The sequence below is a fragment of the Cibotium barometz genome, chromosome 37 (genome assembly GCF_041138505.1).
Source record: "Cibotium barometz isolate CiBa-2024 chromosome 37, ASM4113850v1, whole genome shotgun sequence".
Lineage (NCBI taxonomy): Eukaryota > Viridiplantae > Streptophyta > Polypodiopsida > Cyatheales > Cibotiaceae > Cibotium > Cibotium barometz.
In genome coordinates, this window is record NC_141082.1 from 34,956,157 (window position 1) to 34,970,754 (window position 14,598).

General features: G+C 41.8%; 1 protein-coding gene across 2 annotated transcripts; it reads left to right on the plus strand.

The window, feature by feature from the left end:
• Positions 1-2,381: 2,381 nt before the first annotated feature.
• LOC147617219 (uncharacterized) lies at positions 2,382-8,861 on the plus strand. 2 transcript variants are annotated; one of them, XM_086776822.1, is made up of 3 exons: positions 2,382-4,657; positions 4,798-5,655; positions 8,207-8,861. In XM_086776822.1, exons 1-3 carry the CDS (start codon positions 2,449-2,451, stop codon positions 8,557-8,559), a joined length of 3,420 nt encoding a protein of 1,139 aa, XP_086632948.1. In that variant the 5' UTR covers positions 2,382-2,448; the 3' UTR covers positions 8,560-8,861. The 2 variants fall into 2 exon arrangements, with proteins under 2 accessions (XP_086632948.1, XP_086632949.1); XM_086776823.1 differs by having other exon boundaries at positions 4,798-4,988; positions 8,207-8,370.
• Positions 8,862-14,598: the final 5,737 nt, after the last annotated feature.

The window sequence follows — 14,598 nt, forward strand, 5'->3', positions numbered from 1 at the left end:
CTATATCTAAGATGGGTGGTTGCAAGATCAGGGTGCCCAGTTTTGTCCACTCAGGCACTAAACAGTAAAAAAACAGGCATTTGTTGACCTTTAGTGGCTAATCTCTCCTAGTAAATGAAGGAATTTCGTTTCAAGTTCTTTTGTTGGAACATCATATTCAAAGTTGAAAATATAGTTGCATAATTTGATTAAGCATTAGATAGTCAAAAGTCCTCATTTTCTTAGGTACAAAGTCAATGTATACACCCAGTCCCAAATTTGAACTGATTCCATAAAATGCTAATATCTTTTACATATAAACGCATATGAGATTCCCACTTTGTACCTTAGATCTTCACATAATATGGAGCTTAACTTGATTTTTTGAGAAACTTTTAAGATATTTGTCTATTTTCTTTAAATATTTCAAGGTCTTTAAAGTGTTATAATATACGCCACTTTTTGTACCCACAATAGCTACCACTTAAAATCCTTAATCTTGTAGATCAAAAGAGTGGGTAGATACTAAGACATTAGTAGAATGTGGTGGTTAGTAAAAATTACAAATCCAATGGTTGGATTTTTAATGATCTCTTTTTCAAAATTCTTCCAGACTGTCAGAAGGCCTATAAATATTAATAATCTAATTAGTAAAATTACATTTTTGATGTGAATCATATAAGACCTCTAGGGACTAGTGTGCTCGTAATGGTGCATCTGTGGAAAAATAAATTGGATCACTCTAAGTATGGAAAGATCATTTTTTAATCATTTCATCATATTTTTGATTAATTTTGATTAATTAGACTAATTTATATTAATTTAAGCTATATTGGGTTAATTTAAGGACAAGCGTATTTTCTATTACTTTCTTGATCTCATTTTAAGTACCTTGCCCCCCAAAACTTGCTCTCCGAGCATTGTCCCAGTCCAGCATAAACTGGATAAAACTGGACACCCTGATCTTGCAACAACCCAGATCCTCAATATTTGTTTATTGTAGTTGATTAATATATATCTCATAAGGATATTTTACATGATTTTGCGCACAAGAGATGACTAGGTATATAAAAGCTCATCCATATTTCTTTATTGTTTTTCCATAAGGATATTTTACTTGATTTTGTACCATTAGGAAAATGAAAAGCTGCTCTAAGTAAGGAAACTACTTGATAGAACAAAATGTTTTCTTTTGTTTTTTATATTGAAATGTTTAATTGATCTTTTGAATTTCTAGTAAGATGACTATTACTTACATGTAGATGTCTTGAACTTCAATTTTTTTAAAGGTTTTGTAGATGCTTTAAATTGATCAAGAGAATGTATTGAGTTTCAAAAAGAGGTCCATAGTTACTGCTTGTTTTGTATCAAGATCTCATGGCTACATGGCACCATCACGACTCTCTTATTTTACAAACTAAGTAAAAAAATGGAGGCTATAAAGAGACTCCTCTTTTTTCTTTAAGTAAGGTTATAATTTGAGCAAGTCACAAAAACCCCCCTTGAATTTTTTGAAAACAATGGTGGTGGAATGAAAAGCCCTCTTTTAGAAAACTATGAAAAAGGGAGGCTATTTTCCGCTCCCCTTTTCATGCACATGGTGAAGAAGGGGGACTAATTTTTAGCTCCTCTTTTCATGCACGGGCGAAAGAGGGGGACGATTTGGTGTCATCCTTTTTGTGTTTTGGGGAAAGGGCTCAGAGGGGCAAGGGCAAGGGCAAGGGCAAGGGCAAGGGGGGACAATCATAGTTGCTTTTTGAAAGGCGTCACACCCATTTTGAGCATTTTGGTCTTGTAAAATATTTGCAAAATTTTAAAATGCTCCTCAAACATTACACTTAAATACAAAAAAAAGAAAATTGAAGGGCAATGGTGCTCGTCAAAAAATGAACCGTGGGAGGAATTGAAGTCTTTTGACTTGATTTGAATCTATCTATGTGTGCGTGCATCAACTTACAATATGGATATGTGTGAATGTGCGACTAATGCATGGCTAGTACCTTTTGAAATTTGGTTCATTTGACATATTGAGAATTTGAGTGCGACCTATGCATGGCTAGTACCTTTCATTTGACATATGGACACATAACGCAGGATTGACCAGGTCCAAATCAAGAGTTAACACGTTAATTTAAAACCTTAATCTTGCTTAATTAGTGGTAAAACCGTGGTCGGCGGATTATGGAAGGACTTGGTCACTTTTTTTTTTTGGGGTTGAGATTGGCTCCACCCTCGAGACTCGACTTTGAGTCGTGACTCGTGAGCGTCATTCTGACTTTTTAGCGCCTTAATCACAACGCATTCGTCCACCCTCGAGATTGGCTCCACCCTCGAGACTCCGCTTTGAGTCGTGAGCATGCTTTTCTCTCAAAGCGCCTTCTTCTACCCTTCAGCGCCTTCACTACACCCGCTTCGCAGTTTGCCACTGCGCAGTCTTCTTCCCTCCTCCCCCACACCGCACACCTTGCCATGTTTCGCCTACTTCTGCTGCTTTTTTTCGTTTCGGCTTCTTTCCTCCAACCTCAGCTCTGCACCACCGCCGCAGCGGCTTCTGCCCCCAGTGCCGACGCTACCGCCTTGCTCGCTTTCAAAGCCCACCTCAGCCCACCCTCAGCCTCCAACCTCTCCTCATGGGTCGTCTCCACCTCGCCATGCAGCTGGTCAGGCGTCTCCTGCAACGCCTCCCGAGTAGTCGCCCTCACCCTGCCCACCAGAAACCTGTCCGGCGTCCTCTCCGCCCACCTTGCCGACCTCCCCTTCCTCACCCATCTCAACCTCTCAAACAACAACCTGTCTGGCGCGATTCCACCTGAGCTCTCGCGACTGCAGTCCCTCACCCTCCTCGACTTGCATAGCAACAGTCTCACAGGCGAAATCCCGTCTGAGCTGTCGCTATGCAGCTCGCTGTCCGTGCTGGACCTGAGCTGGAACCCCCTCTCCGGTACGATACCCCCTTCTTTGGCCTCTCTTGGCAATCTGCAGATGATTCAGCTCCACCACATCGATAACCTGAGCGGCACCATACCTGTGCAGCTCAGCCGCCTGTCAAACCTCACTCACCTCTGCCTGGGCCACAACAACCTCACTGGAGCCATTCCTCCTGAAATCGCCAATCTCAGCAACCTCGTCGACTTCGCCTGTTACGAAAACGCTGGTTTGGCAGGCCCAATCCCTTCTGAAATCGGCCAGCTTCGCTCCTTGCGCTCACTCAAGCTCTTCAATCTCAATCTCTCCGGCAGCTCGATACCTCCAGAGCTGGGAAATCTAACCTCTCTGCAGTATCTTTACTTGTTCAGCGCTGCGCTGTCAGGCCCTATACCGGAGGAGCTTGGCAAACTTTCCAACCTTTTGGTTTTGTACCTCTTCCAAAATAAATTCTCAGGGGGCCTCCCTTCTTCTCTAGGGCAGCTGAGAAACCTGACAGATCTCAACATCTTTGCCAGCAACATCACCGGCGGCATACCTCCGCAGCTAGGCAACCTCACCAACCTAACCAACCTAGACCTCCATTACAACAATCTCTCCGGAAGCATCCCTCCAGAAATAGGAAAACTAGGCAATTTGCAGAGTCTCTCAATCCATTTCAATATGCTCACAGGCCAACTTCCTGCAGAGTTAGGACAGCTAACTAACCTTCGTGAATTCTACGCTTCTGCTAATAATTTCTATGGGCCGCTCCCCCCTCAATTAGGCAAGCTTAAAAGAATCATTGCCATAGGTTTAGGAGGCAATCAATTTGTAGGAAGCATTATACCTCCAGAGTTTGGGGCGATGGAAAGCCTGCAATCCCTTGAAATGAACAATGTTCAAGTGATAGGAGAAATCCCCTCTACATTAGGAAACCTCAAGAACCTCACTTTTCTCCGTCTGTCAAACAACAAGCTCACTGGTAGCTTGCCTCCATCTCTGGCCAGATGCTCCAACCTTCAGTGGCTCAAGCTAGAGAATAACTCTTTAACAGGAGAAATACCCCCCCAATACTACACCTCATTCTCTCAACTCCACACTCTCTCTCTGCACCGCAACGAACTCACCGGACAGGCTTCAGACAAATTGGCAAGCCTTACTACTTTGGTGGTTCTGGATATTGGGTACAACAAATTTAGCGGCAAAGTGCCAGACGTATGGTCAGCGATGCACAATCTCAGCGTTCTAAACTTGGCTAGCAACAGATTAGAAGGTGATCTTCCTTTCTGGATATGGAATTTAACCCAACTTCGGCTCCTTGATTTGTCGAATAATGCATTTACAGGCACCATTTCCCCAAGAATTAACCAGTTAAATGGGTTTAAGGAGAAGCAGAATTCAGACGGAAATGCTCCAGTAGGCAGTGAAACCCTGTGGAGTGATGATGCCGAAATCAACGACAAAGGAGCCGACAGGTCGTATTTTACATACTCGCTAACCGTAATGACCTCGCTTGATTTGTCAAGAAACAATTTACAAGGCCAGATTCCAAGCGAGGTAGGAGAATTGACAGGCATTTTCAACTTGAATCTATCTGGCAATGGACTTGAGGGAAGCATCCCGAGTAGTTTCGGGGGTCTAAAGCAATTGGAGTCGTTGGATCTTTCATACAACCACCTTTGTGGAGAGATACCTGAGGACTTAACAGCCTTATCATCACTGGAGTTTTTCAATGTTTCTTACAACTACTTATCAGGTTCAATTCCCCAAGGTATGATGGTAGGTTGACTTGTAGGTTTGTTGCTCTGACATACGCCCTAAGTCCCCTACTTACTTTGCACAAGTCAACACAAAAAGAACCCACGCTCCTAATGGACGAATTCTTCTTTTTTTTTTTCGGGGGGTTTACAGGTGGTCAATTTCCATTCGCGGATTCTTCATATCTAGGAAACCTTCATCTATGTGGGTTACCGTTGACTAGGCAATGTAATGGTTCTGAGGCAAATTCATGTGATACAGTTACTGGTTCTCATCACACTCAAAAGTGGAAGATTATATACATTGTTGCAGGCTGTGTTGGTTCAATTGCTGTGGCCATATGTGTAAGTGGAGCTGTATGGTTGTGGTTACGTCGAAATTCTGTGCAACATGGGGGAACCGTAGGGCTTTATCTTATGGACAAGAATCTGAGGGAGGTTAAACATGAGCTCTTACATTTGGTCCTCCACGGATGCACTAAGAACAACTTAGTAGGGGTTGGAGGGTTTAGTGATGTCCACAAGGTCACCCTAAGTAATGACAGAGTCGTGGCTGTGAAGAAGCTCAGGCTTGAACTCAACGAGAAAGAGGCACAGCTTAGCTTTTTGAGAGAAAGCAAGACCTTGGGCCGTGTTAAACACAGGAATGTGCTAAAGCTTCTTGGCATATACTCTTCTCCTACTAGTAATCACAATTTGGCATGCATTTTTGACTTTGTATCTAATGGCACTCTAGATGAGCACTTGCACCAATCCAATGGAAACAGACCCTGCTTGGATTGGAATCAACGGCTCAAAATTGCCATTGGAGTAGCACAAGGCCTAAGCTACCTACATAATGAGAGTGGATTTGGGCAAATTCTCCACTTGGACCTTAAACCTAGCAACATACTCTTGGATGATGACTTGCAACCCCATATAAGTGATTTTGGGATTTCTAGGATGATGGAGAGGAACCAAGTCTCTACCACCTTAACTCATTTTAGAGGCACCATTGGGTATGTTGCACCAGGTATGCCTTCTCAACATTTTCTTTTCATTGATAAAAATTGCATTGTTTTTGAAGAAACATGACCATGTCAAACCGGTTTTTTTATAAACTAGCGAAAAAAGGGGAGAAAGGGCCTAAGAAACTCATGAGCAAAAAGGGGCACACAACTTAGGATAAAAAGTAAAGTCTATTTATTGTTCACTTGTTATGTTTTCAATGAAGGTCATAACTTTGACACCTAAGCACTAGCTCTAACCACTAGGCTTAGCTAGCTCTTGGCTAGCTATTTACTTATGTACTCACTTACAAATAGAGTAATTTCATAGAATGATGCTAGGTAGCCCCCCCTAATGGATAAAGAGATGTTATTAATTAACTTGGTTTCCTTACAATGCATCTCATTGTGGAAGTTGGGTCCTTTTTTAGCAACAACCAAGGGCATGTTTTGTTATGTTGTTTTCAAGTCACAGTATGTAAATGTTTTTTATCCACAAGAATATGATTGCATATGGATTGATTTCTTCAAAACAGTCTCTTAAGCATGGTCTTGATTCTGGTAATGCGCATTCTCTGGCTCACTTTTCCTTGACTGCCTTAAAGAAAAAACTTAAGGAGGAATCACCCTCTTGAAGCCATTTGATTTTAGCTTGTACTCTTACCTATTTTGATTTCCTTTTCTCTTCCTCTTGTGAGGAATCTTTTACTTTAAAGATCAATTGCTTGACCACTGAGGAGTAATCACCCTCTTGAAGGCATTTGATTTTAGCTTGTACTATTGCCTATTCCAATTTGCTTTTCTCTTCCTCTTGTGAGGAATCTTCTACTTCAAAGATTAATTTCTTGACCACTAAGTCTTGAAGAGATGAAAATAGAATGGTGAGCATAGCCTAGTTTACATGTTGTATAATCTAAAAGTACTCCTTTCTACAGTCTAAGATGAAAATGAAAAATGGTGAGAAGAGCCCACCTTACATGTTCCACATTCTAAACACACTCTTTTCTTCTCCTAGCCTTCTTTCTTAAAAACTTTTTACTAAAGTAGTAAAGTGAGTGATGCATATGTCGGGCAGATCTCTAAGGGGGGCCTCCCTTTTCTTCTATCAACTAAATAGTCTCTCTTTAGACCTTCATCATGGTCGAACTTCATGAGTATGCTCCTATTGAGCTTAAAGGGTGTTGGACCTTTGTTCACTAGTGGCCCTTTGGACCCACCCTTGAAAATTTCCCTTAGTTGACTCACACCATTATAAGAATGTGGTCCAACTTTGTATATTTCTTCATGCATCTTGCATCCGTTCCAGTAGGTAGATCCAACATGCATCATTACTCAAGTAGCATGTATTATGGATCTCCAAGTCCGAGCATCACTATTTTGTTGGTTTTTCAAATTAAAGAGCCTTAGCTAATATCTTTTACATACATCCTTTCACATCATAGCATGCATCGAATTCATCTTGTGTTTTGTCATGCCACGGTTTGGATCTATCCTTTGCATGTTCCATCATGTTAAGTTAACAATCATGATTGCATCTTTGTCTCGTCAATCACATCAGCAAGGTCTATACCTTAGGGTGGGCTCTCAAGTCATTAAGTTTAGTTAGCCTATACCTTAGCGTGGACTGTGATGTCATTCAAGGCATACATATTACAAATCATAGTTCAAAACCTTTTGAACTATGAGGACTACATGTGGAGTTATCAAGCCATAGGACCATACATCTAGTGTTCTAAGCACACAATCACCATGGGGGGATGAGTTCAAGTTAGTTCATGATAGTAAATATCTTAGAAAGTGTTGGATCCAGAATAGGTGATTCATCATCAGCTCAATGGAGGTTAATGGATGATCTTGGCAGAAAGAGCTTCAAATCATTCCTAAGTTCACTCATTACCATGGGTAATAGAGGTCATCCAACTCTTTTTTTGGGCCATTGAAAAGTATACATATTCCTAGATGTATATGAGGTTTTAATGTTCTACACCAATGTTTAGGTTTGAGAGTGTTTTTCTACCCTTAACCAAAGTATTGTGTATGAGTATCTATTCTATTCACCAATTTTGGTGAATAGAAGCCTTATTCACTCAACTTTCATCTTAGAGGTATTAATTAAGTGGCCACTAAGGTTACCTGATTACCCAAAGTTAATGCCTTTGAAAGTAAAATAATAAAAATGGGGGTAAAGGACTGTTGTACCTACGCCACCTCCATTACTTGTGTAGAAGAAAAAGAAGAAGAAGAAGAGAGATACCATGTCCTCCTTTGTGTGTGAGTGAGTGAGAATACTAGGAGATACCATGTCCTCCTTTGTGTGTGAGTGAGTGAGAATACTAGGATATACAATGTCCTCCTTTGTGTGTGTGTGAGTGAGTGAGAGAGTGAGAATACTAGGATATACCTATTGAAAGACTCATAGAAAGATTTTGGTTGCCTATTTCACCAATTAATTTTTAAAGGAATAAGAAAAGAAAAGAAAAGAGAATTGTTTTACTGTTTTTTTCTTGTTGTAGGGTGTTCTAGGTTTGGAAATGAGTTAGCCAACATCTTTCTAACTGTGTGATGGGTTGGTGGCAGAGTGTGGATATGCACAGAAGGTGAGCGATAAGGCTGATGTGTATAGTTTTGGGGTCATGCTACTGGAGATGCTGACAGGGAGGAGACCCATAGCTAGCCATGGTGGCTTTGGGGATCAATTGGACCTGAGAGCTTGGGTGGTACTGCAAGCTTCATCTCCGGCGAGCATTTGGAGTGGAGACATCCTAGACCAGGCCCTAGAGGCCCTCCACATGAGCTCTCACACATGCAAGCAAGTACAAGACACCTTCCGAGTAGCATTGCTTTGCACACTTCAACAACCAAGCAACCGCCCCACCATCAAACAAGCTCTGGAAATGCTTTGGAAATGCTGTTGGACTGCTGCAAATTAAGAACACACAAAAACAATATTAACATGATTTCTTATAGTTATCAATCCCTTGAGCACCACATGGCTTCCTACTCGGTCACGAATGCACCCGCTTGTCCTGAATCCCCATTAAGTATCTTCACAAGCACAAGTGAGCAAGGAACTTTGATCTTCCACTAGCTTCTTTATAGCACTGGTAAGGAGCTTCTCTTGGCTCTTATTTTGATAATGTAATTGACCCATGACACATATGTATTTGTACACAATCACAAAACATAGAATGTTTTAGTGGTTTTTGTACTTTATAATTTTACTCAGTTTTTACCACACAAAAAAAGGACACATTTTGTTAGTTTTGTATGTCATGTTGACTTAAATATGGCATAAGTTGTCTTCAGAATTTAAGCAACATTTATGGATTAAAATTCAAGTAGATCTTGTTCAATCTTCAACTCCAGCAAACATCAAGTCCACATTTGTACTTTGATGTCCCCTATGTTTATGAAAAGTTAAGGCCCCTTGAACATGTGATGCTTGAGATATCACAACCAGATCTGGTCTCATCATGATCATTGATGTCTTGATAAGGCTTATAATCAATTCCATGATCATCATCATTGTGAGAGGCTGAAGCAAAGGCACCTTGATCATTAATAATAGCCACTAGCATACTTGATAACTCCTTATTAATATTGGCATCTTGAAATGTGTTCTTGCTTCAAGGTGTGTTTTATAGCACATACCACTACTTCTCATCACAACATTTTGATTAAATATAAAGATAATATAGGTACATATTCTTATGAGATTGAGAATCGCAATTAAACCCAATATTCAACTCATACTTGCTTATAATTAGGTTTTTAAAATTTTACTAAAATAAATGGCAAAGAATTAATTGGGGAATTTTTTGGCCAGTGCTTATGGGCCTTTTCAATTTACTTTAAAACATTTCACACCAACAATGAACCATTTAAAACCTCTAAAATAAACTTCCATGATGTCTTGTATCCTTATATATCAAATTTTACCTCTCCAACTTACTGGAACTCCCTTACTCAAAGCTTGCCATGACACCAACATTATTGGTGGTGGTTGTTGAGATATCGAGCTCATCTAGTGAGGCGGTGGACACTGATGACCCGCCTAGGGGATAGGCCCCACACTTATACCACTAGCATGGTTGGTGAGATCATGGGTGATATGCGGCCAGTGGGATGACAGGCTGTGTGACAGCCATTCTAGAGACTGGCATAGTTATAGTGCCAGCTCATTTAGTTGGGTTCACACTATAGAGAACCCTAGTATGTATTTGGTTGAGTACCTTTCATATTGTGTGTACTCTTATCTTTGTATATGGTGTGTTGAGTGTTGTGTGAAGAAGAAGAAGATTTTCAGCCTCTCACTTTGTGTGTTCTCTTTTAGGGTTTTGTGAGTGTGTGTGTGTGCTTGCAAGAGCTCAAGCTCTCTTCTCCCCTGCATCTTTTCATGGTATTAGAGCCTGGTTCATGCTAAGGGCTGAGCTGCAAGCAAGAGAAGCACAGCCTCTCACTTTGTGTGTTCTCTTTTAGGGTTTTGTGAGTGTGTGTGCTTGCAAGAGCTCAAGCTCTCTTCTCCCCTGCATCTTTTCATGGTATCAGAACTTGGTTCATGCTAAGGGCTGAGTTGCAAGCAAGAGAAGCACAGGAAGCGGTACGAGGGTAAGAGCTTCATCTACTCTTCCCTATTTGTGTTGGCGACTATACCCTTGTCGGGAGCTCTATGGGGGGCACCGGCAAACGATCTCTGATTGAGGAGCTTTCTTCGCGGGAGTAAAGCTATAGGGCAACTATACTATCCTTTGTCCTATCGGACAACATTTTTCGAGACTAGGGATTTCATTAACGTCTTCACAATTTCGTGATCACGTTAACAAAACCTATTGTTATCCCGTAACACCTCCGGGCTTTTAGTTTTCTCGGCGGGCCCGCCGAGAAAAATACTTATCCCAGTGGGCCCACCGGGAAAAACAAAGAACACCGGCGGGGTACTATTCTGTATATAAACACTGCCCGACACCCATCGTACAACTTTTGGGGAGATAGTCCTTGTTTTGGGGGCGTGATATCTCTCCTCAAAGTACTTGTAGAGCTCTAGAGTTGCTAGAAGTGTCCTCTTGGGAAGAACGTCCTTATCTTAGGGGCTGTCGTCTTTCCTTGTAGGCACTCCTAAGGCTATTGAGCCACTCGTCCTTAGTTCTTTGAACTGGGGGCAGGGTGTGGTTCGTAGCTAATACTTGCGGAGATTTAGGGACAAATTTGGAGTCATTCAGCTTTGCATTTGAGCCACGTACGTAATCTACCTCATTCTGCTTTATGAATGGTTTGATGGAGCCAAGAGTCCTGCTTAGGGACTTGTATTGGTTCTTGATACTTGATATAGTTTAGAGTAGACAAGGGTCTATTGTCCTATACTAGAGTATTGGGCAAGCATAGATCTTTGATTTTCTTTGTGAATGTTAGAGAAGGTCTATTGTCCTATACTAGAGTATTGGGCAAGCATAGATCTTTGATTATGTAAAGTATCCTTAATTGGGTACAAAAGGCATCCTTCATTGGGGGTGCAATGTGCATGATAGTTTCGAAGTAGTTTTGTAGTAAGACCTTGCAAGATAGTTTGAAGTAGTTTTGTGTTATGTGATGATCTTTTGTATTTGTCAAGATAGTTTCAAAGTACTTTGTCTGCTAATGTATGTTTTGTAATACGTGAGTGATTTGTTGTTTTTTCATTTGTGTATTCATTGTTATATGCTTGGTTGAATAGGTTGTTTGTTGAGATGGAGAACAATGTTGGATCCAGTGATACCTCCAATAGAGTCTAAATTTCAAATAGCAGGAAAAAAAAGGCACCTGGGATAGAGTGGCAATATGCAATGAACGTTGGTGATCGATTCATAGATTGGGAGTGTAAGCTATGCCATGCAGTAAAATCAGGTGGGGCGCCTCGACTAAGAGAACACTTTTTAGGCGGACCGAAGAAAAAGTCATGTACCCACCCCTCTGCACCTATAGTGGCCAAACGCATAAGAGAAGAAATTCAAAAGAAAGATTCAAGAAAACATGACACTCCTACCGTTAATGTATCAAGGCAGCAAGAACACTGTTGTTCTAATCATCAAACTCCCGCTACATCGCCTACTTGTACCTTGAACGGCAATGTGCAACCAGAAAGTAATCTACCTAGTGCATCTTCCTGCAAGCGAAACTTGTTGGAATTAGGGTTGCAGGAATGCACACACAACTTCAAGAAGATGAGGAAGCTTGAGCACAACACAGTAGTGTATTATGAGTGCCAAAAATGAAAGATAACAAGCCCTAGAAGATAATGGGCGTATATACAAATGCACGGGGGAAAAAACCTCCTAGTGAGGGAAAAAGTGCCCCGGCGGTCCTAAGTGTGTTCACACACATCACTACTATAATATGGTAACAAATCCCCCCTGGAGTGATGCGGTGAACAAGAGCTAGCACTCATGTATAGGGAAGTGTCTAGCTATGTGGACGAATCCACAAAAGGGAGTAAGCCCAAAGCTTTGCGAAAAGCTTCGAACTTCTCACGAGGCAGAGCCTTTGTAAAAAGGTCTGCAAGGTTATCCTGTGTTGGCACATAAGCCAAACTGATCTCTCCTGCAGAGAGTCTCTCCCTGACATAATGGTAGTGCACCTCAATGTGCTTCGTACGAGCATGGAACACTGGGTTCCGCGCAACTGCCAATGCGCTCTGACTGTCAGTGAAGATGGTGGTGGCAGATGGCTGCCCAACACCCAAATCAGCCATAAGGCGTCTGAGCCACACACACTCAACCGTAGCTGTGAAAGCTGCCCTGTACTCAGCTTCACAACTAGAAGTGGCCACAGTAGGCTGCTTCTTGCTCAACCATGATATGCATGAGCTTCCAAGCATGAAGCAAAAACCACTCGTGGACACGCGTGTGTCATAACAACCAGCCCAGTCAGAATCTGAAAAAACATGTAAATCTGGCGGCAATGATCCCCCCTTGGGATAAAACAACCCAAGATGCCGAGTACCACTCAAATAGCGAAAGATACGCTTCACTGCCTGCCAATGCTTAATGCCTGGGCTATGCATAAATCTGCTCACCTGTGAGACTGCAAACTGAATGTCTGGCCTCGTAATGCATACATAAATGAGGCAACCAACAGCTGTCTGATAGAGTGTGACATCAAAGTGATCTCCAGCATCATGAAGACTCAACTTCAAACCTGTCTCCATTGGAGTAGCAATAGGCTTGCAGTCTTCAAGGCCAAATCTCCGCAACAATGTTTCAATATACTTTGTCTGACACAAAGCAATACCTCCATCACACTGCTTAAATTGTATCCCCAAATAATGATGCAAATGCCCCAAATCTGACATCTCAAAAGAGGCATTCAAATCAGCCTTAAAATCAGCAATATGACTCTCATTTGGTCCTGTGAGCAGCATGTCATCGACATAGAGAGCAATGATTAGATGTACACCATCCACACGTTTAACATACAAAGTGCTTTCTGTTGGACTATTCTGAAACCCATGTGCAGTCAAATATGCATGTATTTTTTCATACCAAGCTCGTGGAGCTTGCTTTAAACCATATAAAGCCTTTTTTAACCTGCACACTTTGTTTTCCTGCCCTCTTTGAACAAAACCACGAGGCTGCGATACATACACCTCCTCATGCAAATCTCCATTTAAGAATGCAGTCTTTATGTCCAGCTGATGTACATTCCAACCATTATGAGCTGCTAATGCACAAATGCTACGAACAGTGGTCATACGACATGTGGGAGCAAAAGTCTCATCAAAATCAATGCCCTTCTCTTGAGCATAACCTTTTGCAACAAGCCTAGCCTTATGGCGATCCACTGTGCCATCAGGCTTACGCTTCAATTTGTATACCCACTTAGTGCCAATGGCCTTCTTGCCAGGGGGCAAGTCACATAAAGACCATGTACCATTCTTCATAATAGCATCGTATTCTGCTTGCATAGCAGCCATCCAATTTTCTGAACTTTGTGCCTCATCAAATGAAACAGGCTCACTTTCATCGCACATACTAGAAACAGCCAATGCATAACAATCTGACGCATAAGAGGCACCATGAGAGCCAGAACGAGTGCGACTAGACAAAGGGGCATCCAACTTGCTGTCACGCAAAGTCTGCACCAGCCATCTAGGCATATTCCTAGAGCCCTCAATCTCTTGTCTCTCATCCTCAAGTGCATCATGCACATCTGCATCAGATATAGGCTGATCTGTGCCATCATTTAAAACCTGCATAGGCTGAAAAACTGCCTCATGAGGTATTGCACTTGACTGTGCACCACTGAAAAGAGGCAACAATGTATCATAGACATCACGTGAGCTGATATCTGTCTCCTTAGTACATGAAACCAAGGGCTGAACTACATCTTCCACAAATACAACATCACGGCTAACCAAAATGCGCTTTGTCTGTGGATGATACAAACGATAGCCTTTGCTCTCAGCACTATATCCAACAAAAATACATTTGACAGCTTTGTCATCCAATTTTCTGCGATGTTGCACAGGCACTAATGCATATGCCAGGCAACCAAAAACACGTAAATGGCCAACAGATGGCTTGCGGCCATGCCAAGCCTCATATGGAGTGACAACCTGTAATGCTTTGGTGGGACACCTGTTTAGTACATAAGTGGCACACATGACAGCCTCAAGCCAAAAACCATGTGGTAGACTTTGACTCTTAACCATACATCTTGCCATTTCCATGAGAGACCTGTTTTTTCTCTCAGCCACACCATTTTGCTGTGGTGTATACGGCACTGTACATTGGTGTTTTATCCCACGCTCAGCCAGAAATGCATTAAATTCTGAAGACATATACTCCCCCCCTCGATCTGAACGGAGGGTGCCCATCTTACTTTCTGACACATTTTCAGCCATAACCAAAAACTGTTTGAAGCACAAAAACACTTCGGACTTTGCCTTTAAAGGATATACCCATGCATGCCTGGTAAAATCATCAATGAAAGTCACG